General features: G+C 36.2%; 2 protein-coding genes across 2 annotated transcripts; one reads left to right on the top strand and one right to left on the bottom strand.

Annotated features, from left to right (window-relative positions):
* Positions 1–264: 264 nt before the first annotated feature.
* LOC133317447 (uncharacterized) lies at positions 265–2453 on the bottom strand. Its single transcript, XM_061519314.1, has 4 exons — positions 2432–2453; positions 2115–2336; positions 1165–1839; positions 265–1094 (listed from the first exon to the last, which is right to left on the bottom strand). The coding sequence occupies exons 1-4, from the start codon at positions 2451–2453 to the stop codon at positions 265–267; spliced, it is 1749 nt and encodes a 582-aa protein (XP_061375298.1).
* Positions 2454–9863: 7410 nt separating this feature from the next.
* On the top strand, positions 9864–10722 carry LOC133317445 (pathogenesis-related protein 5-like). Its single transcript, XM_061519312.1, has 2 exons — positions 9864–9921; positions 10025–10722. The coding sequence occupies exons 1-2, from the start codon at positions 9864–9866 to the stop codon at positions 10720–10722; spliced, it is 756 nt and encodes a 251-aa protein (XP_061375296.1).
* Positions 10723–11404: the final 682 nt, after the last annotated feature.

Here is an 11404-nt window from a genome sequence, read left to right as displayed (position 1 = left end):
GCGACTTATGTAGTTGTTGTAATTGCTATGATTATCGTTGTTTCATGCTCGACAGCATTGGTAATACAATATTGTTACAAATGATGTTTTCTTTATAATTATGGTTATGTTCCTGCCAAAAAGAAGCATTGAAATACAATAAAATGTAAATGGCGGTACTAAATATTATAACAAAGCCAACATGTCAGTGTACATACATCACTACTTTTGCGAATAACTAAATCCATATGTTACTTACGCATATAATAAATATTTAAGACTCATTCATTGTTGTGGTTGCTGGCGCGAAGGACAATTTCGTTTATTATGCCCAACAACCCTACAATAACCGCACCTTGTTCGAGTAATTGCCCCTTCACGCGAATCCATTTCATTGTGAATACGTGTACTTCTTGGCCTCCCTCGTTGACGTCTCATAGACACATATGGTATAACTGTTGCATGTGCAAATGGCGGTATGAAATCCTCGTTACCAATTGGATACCATTGACCCGAATAAATTTCACATTGATTCTTGGCACTGTATGCAGGGTCTATGTACAATGTGGGATCGTGATGCGTCGATGTACATGCCGCAATGACATGGCTACATGGGAACCTGAAAGCAGTGAACTCACCACACTGACATGTACGGTCAGATAAAGAAACCGACCATTTTCGTCCCTTGCGATGAGTCCGGACATTATACGACTCTTGCACTTCAAATCTTGTCCTTTGCGCGTCATAAGATGTTACGTAATGTGTCGCATCTTTACTTTGATTGTCAACATATAGTCGCCACATGACTTTGGCGAAGCGATTACCTCTGTCAAGCTCCTCACGGGCTTCCTGTCCGTGCTCTAAAAAATATGCCACCAGTCTACTGTAAGTTATACGCACGAGTGACGTAATTGGAAGGTTTCTTGCCCCTTTTAAAACTTTGTTAACACACTCTGACAGATTAGTTGTCATGTGGCCAAACCTTCTTCCTTGTTCATCGTAAGAGATGCTCCACTTCTCTTTCGGGATGCGATCAATCCAAGCAGCTATTTGAGGGCTTGTTTCTCTAAATTTCTCTAAACTAGCATCAAAGTCAAAGCGCGATGTTGTATATCCTACACATGGCACACAAAAAACATTACTACATGTTGTCCATTAAACGAATCAGAACAATTGAAAACATACCTGACTTCTTCAACTGCTTCTTCAACATGACATTCTTGAACTTGTGATTGAAATTACTGGCCACGTGGCGAAGGCAATACACATGATATGCCTGTGGTGGAGACCATCCTAGATCAGCATTGTTGACTGCAGACAAGATACCCGCATGCCGATCAGAAATCAGACAGATTCCGTGTTTTTGCGTAACATGTATTCGAATAAGTGCTAAGAACCATGACCAGTTGTCAGTATTCTCCGCAGACACGATAGCGAATGCAATTGGAAGAATGTAATTGTTGCCATCAACAGCTGTAGCAATCATTAGGGTCCCACGATATTTGCCATATAGATGTGTTCCATCGATCAAGATTATTGGCTTGCAATAATTGAATGCTTCACAACACTGTTTAAATGTCCAAAACACCCTTCTTAAAACCTTGTGAGCTTGGTCTAGGCATCCATCAATGAAATGGTCACGCAAATCCAGCTTATATGCGGATCCGGGAGAAAAACGCAACATGTAATCCAGCCACCTAGGTAAGAACGCATACGACTCGTCCCAGTCACCAAAAACTTTCACAATAGCCTTTTGCTTTGCCTTCCATGCCTTCCTATACGATATATGGAATCCAAGGCTAGTAGCGATCCTTTCTTGGATAAGGCCAATTTTGACACTGGGCTCCTCTCTTATCATTTCTGTTTATGTGGTCAAACAACACTGTATTAGTCAACAATAGACAAAGTTTTTATAAATTTAATATGAATAACTGTACGCACCTAAGATCAATGAACAAATGAGATTTGAGTCCAACTGCTTGTGATCTTGGGTAAGAGATTGACTAACACATGTGTGTTCGTTGTTCCATATGCCTATCGCCCATTCGCTGCGCCTTTTTTTTGGTATGCTCTCATCCTCATTGGACAACCCGCGTTATGATTTTGACAAACCATAATCAACCTTTTCGTATCACTTTTCAGAACGACTGTTGTGCGATGATTTTCCATAAAATATTGTTTAATTGCCATCTGTACATCTTGCTTAGTGTCAAACATTTGGTCCTTATATAGCTCGTCGCCGATCTGCCAGTTAGGTATTTGTGCTCCATTCATATCATCCAATTCTTGGTCTGGATATTCCCAATTAACATTCGTGAAATGGCTTACTCCAGACCAAAATGGTACATTATCATTTCCTGCATAATAAGATATCCAAAAACCCAATATATAATGTAAATGTCGTTATATTTGATATTATATATTTTATTATAAAGCATTAATCCTTACGTACCTGCAACAGGAGGATCTTGCATTCAGACAATGCCTGGCGATGGAATTGGTTGTTCAACTGCAGTAGACGGACAACAATCAAAGTCACCATCGACATTCGTATCTGATGACTCGCTATCTGGGACAAGACCTTTATCACGCTCTTCCTCGGAACTATCTGTACGCCAAGATGGATCGTACATGTCATTGGCTGGAACCGCTTCATACAAAATTTCTTGGGTTGGTGGTGCAAGCGTTGGGGACGCGACCTCAACTTCCAGATTAACCTCGGGCACCATGTTTATGTCGATGATGTCAGTGCATGGATTGCTCGGTTGACTGCTGGATTGTCCACCGTAGTTGACTTCTGCATACAATTCAATAAATCTTGACTCGCCGTGTTCAGAAGTGCTTGCATCTACTACTAACGTTACATCTTCATCGTCGACAATTTCCACACCAACCCATTGCACCGGGTTACCCGAGGCACATCTAGCGGTCAACCGAGCAAGAGTTTGACCACATTCTAATCTTAACTTCTTGTATGTTAACTTCTTCAGCTCGTGAAGATTGCATCTTGGGCACATGCGAAACATTTTTGCATCACCTTCAAACACTTTCCCGTTTGGACCAAAGTATTTTCTTCCATTATAATAAACAGTTGCTATTAAATCATTCCTACCCTCACTCATCCTGCAAAAATAGAAAAAAAACTAAGATTCAACAACAACACAAAAGTAGTAAACCTTAACATAAAAGGAAAAATATGGCACTGGTAGTTCATACCCGAAATGGAGTAATTTATAGCTCATAATTCGCTAGGGGGTAGCAAATTAAGTATCATAATTTCGCTGTACCCCCTAGCGAATTAGTAGGGAGATGACACTTGGCAGATATTACATATTTCGCTACCAGTCATGCCAAAAATAACCACATAATTCGCTACCTAGTACAGCGAATTATGTGGGGAAGTGACACGTGGCCTGACTTTGAGTTGACATGAACTCACCCTTCTGCTGCATAATTCGCTGTACAGGGTAGCGAATTACGTGTCCAACAGGGGTGTGACACGTGTCCAAAAGGTGTCTGGCAGGGCTGACCTTTTGACCACGTATTTCGCTACCCTGTGTAGCGAAATACGTGGACCACTGAGGACGTGACACATCATCAGGCCTAATTCGCTGCACTGTGTAGCGAATTAGTCTGCGTGGCAGTTTGGGAATTTTTACTGTGCGCGTGGCATTCTGGTAAATTTTATGATGAACAGTGGCAAATTGGTCACTGTTCCTCAAGGTTCTGTGTGAAATTTTAATCACATTGTATCCCTGTTACATTCATTTTCTTCAATTTGTTATGCAAATTTTAATAAATTTTCAAAATATTTGCTTAATCTAAATAAAATAAAACCAATAATAAAATGGGAAAAATATTTACAATTTTTTTAATTTTCTAAACTCTTATAACCAAATTTTAATCTTTTAATTTTGCTAATTGTAACACCCCGTGTATACTCGGTTTGTTAACATGTCATCGTATTAAGCTGTGCTTAATTAAAAATGCGGAATATCTTTTTCTTTTCAATTATGACATCATTATACTTAGCCAAGTTGATTACTTAATCAATTCCATAAAATATTGTCTGTATGTAAATTGCAAAAAGACATCTAACTGAAATACCTCATAATATAGATAAAGTGAGTATCTATGTCACGGATCCACTACACATAGTCCGGACTATAATCCTGATACATTAATACAACTCCAAAAGAAACAAGATATAATCAAGTCCATGTGGCATGGACAATCTCCATGCTCACCAAATCAACAGCATAACCTACAGAGTCTCAACAGAGGAATCCATGAACCCAAAATTATAACCGTCAGATTGACGAAAATCAAAAATCAATAGTTAAGATTTGGTTGTAATAGCTTGTAATCGAAACCCAAAAATTATAACAGTCACATTGGCGAAAATCAAAATTCAATGGTTAAGATTTGGTTGTAAGAATTTGTAATCGAAAAAATATATACTGTTACTTTAGACAATTTTGTCTAATACTAACCGAAAAAAGATGTCATTTTGAAGTTAAAAAATTAAATAAATTAAAATTATAAATACATCGTGCTTTCCGCCCCAAAACGACGTCGTTATTATAAATACATCATACTTTCCGCCCAAAACGACGTCGTTTCTTTTGAACATTAGACAGAGTTGTCTAAAGTAACTTTAGGAAAAACGATATAAGATAACATGGGCATATGTATATCCTTACGAAGCATACGACGCTTGAGGGTGGCCAACCACACAATCAACGTCACATATCGCTGCATGAATTAACAAAAGTTTGAAATATATTTATTAAAATGTATTTTTATTATAAGGAAAATGATAAAGAATTTCTTTTTTTGAAATTAAGTCTACGTTTGAGGATGGTGAACCATACAATCAACGTCGTCGATCATTTTTCGTCGCAAAATAGGCAATTTTCGTCGCAAATACACTTTGTGACGGAATTTGCGATGGAAAAAAGCCATCGCAAAAACCCTCGTCGCAAACAAAATTTGCGACGACATTTTGGATGATTATTTTCCGTCCCAAATTGCGATGGATTTTTTCATCGCAAAACAACATTTTTTGTCGCAAAAGATTGAGCTGCATGTAGACTGATACCGTCGCAAATTGCGACAAAAAAATCATTGCAAATTCTTATAGCAAAATTTGCGACGGAAAAATATTAGCATATCGTCGCAAAAATGCGTCAAAAATATGCAACGACTTATAAAAATACCGTCACAATTTGCGACGAAATATTTAAAAATTATGTCACAATTTGCGATGGAATAATAAATACCATCGCAGTCGACTGTTGAATTTGCGATGGAATGTCCAACAAAATCCGTCGCAAAATTACAAAAAAATAAAATAAAAATTAAATTCATTTATTTTTCAGATTTAAATTTTAATAAAGACCACAAAAAGAATCTAGTAACTGCATCAAACAAGCTTCATTAGTCTAGCACTTTCATTAGTTGAAAGCCACAAAATCGTCTGGCGATTCCCACGAACCACAACCATTTCGGAGTGAGTGAAGACAATGATTTTGCATATATAAATTTTCAATATTAATGAGCCACATAAAAATTCAAAAACAAAATTTTTCCTCAAAGAAGTACATAGGGATTCACATGTGACTTACATATTGAAGCAACCAAGCTTGACATTTTACATCCTACAACAAATTTGAAGAAAAACAAAATATCAAAGATTATATCATAAAAAAAACATATTCTAACATAAACAAAGATAGGTGATAACAATGGCTACCATGAAGAATGAGTTTAAGAACTGAACAAAACACTTGAGCTTTTCCTTCCTTTTCTCGAGCTCGATCGGTGGATTCAACAAATTGAATTCATTTTGGAGAACCTAAAAACAAAGAAAATGAAACCCAAAAGATAGGAAATGGAGATGGAAGGGAGTCATGGAAGGAATGGTGAAAATGGTAAAGAGAAATGGAGATATGATGAATATTTATTTTTCACGAAATGAAGATAAAATTGAAAGAGAATTGAGTTGAAAGAGAAATGAGAGAAATGAAATTTGTGAAGTTAATTTTTGTACTTAAAAGCGTTTTTGCGACGGAAATTTTCCATCGCAAATTGGGACGGATATCTATCCCGTCGCAAAATTCTGCAATTTTTTGAATTTTGAAATTTTAAAAGTCCGCAAATTTTATTTTTCAAATTGCGACGGAAATTTGCATCGCAATTTGTGACAGATATATTTTTGGTCGCAAATTTACGCAACATTTTTGAATTTTGAATTCTTAAAATCCCACAAATTTTACTTTTCAAATTGGCACAGAAATTTCAGTCGCAATTTGGGACAAATATATTTTCGGTTGCAAATTTGCGCAATATTTTTGAGTTTCGAAATTTTAAAAGCCCGCAAATTTTATTTTTCAAATTGTGACGAAAATTTCTGTCCCAATTTGTGACGGATAAATTTTCAGTCGCAAATTTGCGCAATATTTTTGAATTTTAAAATTTTAAAAAGCCGCTAATTTTATTTTTCAAATTGCGATGGAAAATTTGCGTCGCAATTTGGGACGAATATATTTTCGGTCGCAAAATTGCGTAACATTTTTTATTGTCAATTGCCTATATGTTTTTTATATAAGATATATATAAGATTATTAATTAAGAAAAATTATATTTCAATATTTGCAATGGAATACTATTCCGTTTCAAAATACAAGTGAAATATCATCGCAAAATCCGTCACAAATCATATATAATAATACGGTCACAAATTCCTTTGCAAATTGCAACGGATTAACTCTCACAGCCGTCGCAAAGTTTTCTCCCAAAGTTTTCGATTGGTTTGCCCGTCGTAAAAATTTCCGTCATAAACACCCGTCGCAAATTTTTCATTTTTTGCGACCGAATTAATTTTCGTCGCAATTTGCGATGAAATTTGCATACAATTTTTTAGTGACCAAAATTTTGACAAATTTTCGTTGTAATTATTTTACGATCGCAATTTCCGTCTCAAATTTTGACGATTGATTTTTCGTAGCAATTTCTGTCGCAATTTGCGACGGGTTATTTTCCATTGCAAATTTTCGTCACAATTTCAGCATTTTCTAGTAGTGTTTTGAAATTAAGTATACGCTTGAGGATGGGGAATCATACAATTAACGTCATCGATCATTGCGCAGATTACAAGAAATTTAAAATAGATTTAGTAAAATGTATTTTAAAATGTATTTTAACTACGGAGAAATTCATAAAACAGACTGTTTTGAAATTAAATCCACATTGCACGGAGTCTAAGATAGCGCAGCTATACAAAGGACTTTTAGGATACAATCAAGGCTTGAGGATTGCAATCCATATAATGCACGTTGTCGATCGCCACATGTAACAATGGAAAATTAAAACAGATTTTGAAAGCGTATTTTGATTATAAACAAATTGATAAAATAAACTTTTCTTTTTAAAATGAGTCCACATTGTACGGAGTCCAAAATAGCTTGGTTATACGAAGACTCTTACGATACAAATAGCGGTGTGAAAAGAGTTAAGGGCTTTTAGCCCGGCTCGTGTAGGCCTAGACTTAGACTTGTATAAAAGCTTGTTTAATAAAAAGTTCTCATGCTCTAATTCAATGCGTCAGGCGACTCAGGCCTACTAACTCTTTATATATATATATATATATATATATATATATATATATATATACTAACCTAATTTTCACTCTCTTCGTCGCACCCATCCCACTCAAGCCATCAAGCAACTATCCTCTGTAGTTATCTTCGTCGAAGCCATCTCCAAGCATTTCAATATCGTTGATTTGGACTCCCATCGTCTCACCCAGCCCACTCAAGCCATCAAACAATCATTCTCCGTGATTCTCTTCAAGGTTTTGATACCCGTGGTTGATTAAATAAAAACAGAACATATTTGGAGACCACCATGTCAACCTTCTTTTCCGTAGCCAATATTTTTGTAATTGCTTTGCCAACTACACCTCAAATTTCCAACTTATTAGTTGTAACGTTGCAACTTAGGTTACGCTATCAATTATTTTTATGCCTTCTTATTTGTCCCAGTTCAGCTTCACGATCACCCAACAAGATGGATTAGGAGAAATTGAGGTGCTACTGCCATTGAATGTATTATTATTCAACCCTTTTAGTGCTTAATTAGACATGCGTGGGAACAACAGCTACCATGTCTCGCTTGCTGTTTTGATTAGAGGTGGTAATATGAGTTAAATTCGATGGGTCAACCTGTCAAAATGGGGTGGGTTGAGTTATACATTTCAACTCATTAACCCGCCTTGCTTAGTTGTGGGTCAAAACGGGTTAGTGGGTAGTCGGGGCGGGTTGAGCTGCGGGTCAGTTATTTTTTTTTTACTATTAGGTAGTATTTGTCAAGCTTTTATGATATAATTTTTTTTTATCTTAGTACTTGCCTATAAAAAAATAAAGAAGAAAAACTTTATCTATGACAAAGGTTATCTATATATAGAGGCAAAAATAAGTTCAAAAAAAACGTCTGACTGAATATTAGCTTATATTTAGGCTTGAGAAAGGGGAGTGTGAAATAAAAATAAATAATATGATAAAATTAATAATGTAAAGCTTTTGAAAATAAGTAATTTTGTCTCAACATGAGATAAAACTATCTATTGGTTCAAAAAAAAGGTTTTGAAAATTTTGAAAATACTTTCCTCTTGCATCATTAATTTTACAAAAATATTCTATATTTTTTTTCAATTCTAAAAATGATGTTATTTCAGGATTGCAAGAGAAACATTAATCAAATAAATAAACATAGTAAAAAAATGAAGACAAATAATAAAAAACATGGTGAATAATAGATTATTTCTCCGCAATAAATTCATATTCTGCCCTAGGACAATTCGTATCACTATAGCAAAAGGGTAACCCGCCCCACCTCACCTCCAATTCACCTTCAAATAATCCAACTTACCTCTTGCTTTTGAAAATGAATTGAAAATTTCAACCAACTCGACCTGCCTCCAAGCCGCCCTGCCCCTGCAACTTGTGAACATATTAAAAAAAAGATTTTTTTTTTTTTAATTATACTTTCCGTAGATGTAAAAAGTATCAAATATGAACAAATGAGGTATAAAAATATTATTAAATAATGTTTTTAAAATTAATAATAAAATAAAAAATGAACCTGGCGGGTCAAACCATACGAGTTGAATCCATTTTAATCCGCCTTTAAACGGAGTAGATTAAAAATCAGAACTCAACCTACCATTTGTAACGGATGGGTTATCCGTTTTGCCGCCATTTATTTCTAACTCTATTAGCTCAACTCAAGTATATTTCGCGTTATCCCTTCCTTCTTTGGTGTGTGTCATAAGTTATAATTATGAGAATCTGTAATTTATGAGTGCATTTATTTGAGGAAGTTATATTTATAATTATTTTCGATTATAAACTTTTATAACCAAAATTTATTTGTTAATTTTTATTAATTTGATGATTATAATTTATTGTATGATACTTATTAATTAATTATTAATTAAATTAATGAAAATTAATAGTTAAAATTTGATTATAAAAATTTATATATAAATAAAAAATTGTTATAAATATAACATCCTCTATTTATATTATTAAAAAGATAATTGAGAATCTTGGCCAGTAATCTGGTTAGTTTCGTGGTGAATGGGATCAGTCAACGTCCCTTCACAAGTTGACCCACAATCTTAATTTCTCACATAAAGATAGGACCCAATTATTAAATCACAATCACGTCAAAAACGGTAATCCAAAATTCAACGTGCGTTTAGCAAATTATAAATTCACATAAAGATTTTAATTCTTTCAGTTTTCACTTAAACTCTTTCTTGCACCCTTAGCTTTCAAACCGTCCTTCTTTCCTTTCTACTCTTTCTATCGATCGAAGTCATGGCCCTAAACCTAAACTCAAAAACCACATTTCTCTTCCACCTTCTCTTCTTGTTAGGTTAACAATAATTACCTGTTAGTTAATACCATGTTATGACAAAGCGCTTTGGATTTTATTTATTTTTTCTGACTTTTTTATTTTTGTATGAATATATTTGCAGGTAATGTAGCATCTGCCACGGTGTTTACCCTCGAAAACCAGTGCGGATTCACAGTTTGGCCCGGGACACTTTCCGGCAACGGCGCCGCCATTCTCGGCGATGGAGGTTTTTCGCTGCCACCCGGTTCGGCGGTTAAGCTCACCGCACCATCCGGCTGGTCAGGACGCTTCTGGGCCCGAACAGGGTGCGAATTTGACGGCGCCGGCAACGGAAATTGTGTCACCGGAAACTGCTTCGGAGGACTCAAGTGCAAAGGGGGAGGTTATCCGCCGGTGACGCTGGCGGAGTTCACCATCGGATCCGCCAGTAATGGAAACAAGGATTTCTACGACGTGAGCCTCGTGGACGGTTATAATGTGGGTATGGGAGTGTGGGCAACCGGAGGAACCGGTGACTGCCAGCACGCAGGGTGTGTTGCGGACTTGAATGGTAACTGCCCGGAGGAGTTGAAGCTCAAAGACTACGGGTCGGGTAGGGTTGTGGCGTGCAAAAGCGCGTGCCAAGCATTTAATAAGGATGTGTTTTGTTGCACCGGCGCGTACTCAACACCGCAGACATGTTCGCCCACGCATTACTCGAAGATTTTTAAGGCGGCGTGCCCCGCAGCTTACAGTTACGCATACGACGATGCTTCAAGCATTTGCACATGTTCGGGCTCCGATTACCGCATCATTTTTTGCCCCAACAGATCTGCCTAGTTATTAATATGACAATATCTTATATGATTATTGTAACGACCGAAAATTTTCGAAAATGAATAAAAAATATATGGAGTTGCTACCAATTTAAATTTGGAAAAATAGTAAATTGGTATTTAAATCAAGGTTGGGTGGAAACCAGGGTTTAAAAACCCGGCCCGGCCATCGACCCGACGAGGACAAGGGTCACGGGATCATGGGTTTAACCGGAGGGTCACGGAGTCACTTCGGTGATATAAAAAACAAACCACCAATAATTCAAAAAATGAAATAAGCAACAGTAATGTCGCACCTACCTTCTTGGATCGAATAAAGTTAGCTTGTGTGGGACTTAACAGAAAAGCTTCCACCACCATCTCCTATGACTTTTGCGGTTCTGCCTCTTTTGAAAAGGTTCTTGACAAAGGAAAATTTTGAGGAAGTAAGAATGAGATTTTGTTTTTCATTTGAATTGGTCAAAATTTTACCTTTTCTGGTCGATCAATAGAGGAAGTAAGAATGAGATTTTGTTTTCCATTTGAATTGGTAAAAATTTTACCTTTTCTGGTCGATCACTGCAGCAATGACCGATCGATTATAAGTTCTTGAAGATTCACGGCAGCGAGGTTAAGATTGAAGACGTCTGGGTCGCTGGGAGAGAAGAGAACGATTAGATTTAGATTTGCAAGTATTTTTATTTTTT

The sequence above is a fragment of the Gastrolobium bilobum genome, unplaced genomic scaffold, assembly GCF_033153095.1.
Source record: "Gastrolobium bilobum isolate Gb01-03AN ecotype WA unplaced genomic scaffold, APGP_CSIRO_Gbil_v1 utg35953, whole genome shotgun sequence".
NCBI lineage: Eukaryota > Viridiplantae > Streptophyta > Magnoliopsida > Fabales > Fabaceae > Gastrolobium > Gastrolobium bilobum.
This window is presented reverse-complemented; position numbering and strand designations above follow the sequence as displayed.

Excerpts from the sequence above, each read along its gene's own strand:
- LOC133317447 (XM_061519314.1), bottom strand. The coding sequence starts at position 2,453 with ATGCAAGATCCTCCTGTTGCAG. Across the intron at positions 2,337-2,431 it reads GCAAGATCCTCCTGTTGCAG|GAAATGATAATGTACCATTT; the intron begins GTACGTAAGGAT and ends CTTATTATGCAG. Across the intron at positions 1,095-1,164 it reads GAAGCAGTTGAAGAAGTCAG|GATATACAACATCGCGCTTT; the intron begins GTATGTTTTCAA and ends TGCCATGTGTAG.
- LOC133317445 (XM_061519312.1), top strand. The coding sequence starts at position 9,864 with ATGGCCCTAAACCTAAACTCAAAAACCACATTTCTCTTCCACCTTCTC. Across the intron at positions 9,922-10,024 it reads CCACCTTCTCTTCTTGTTAG|GTAATGTAGCATCTGCCACG; the intron begins GTTAACAATAAT and ends ATATATTTGCAG.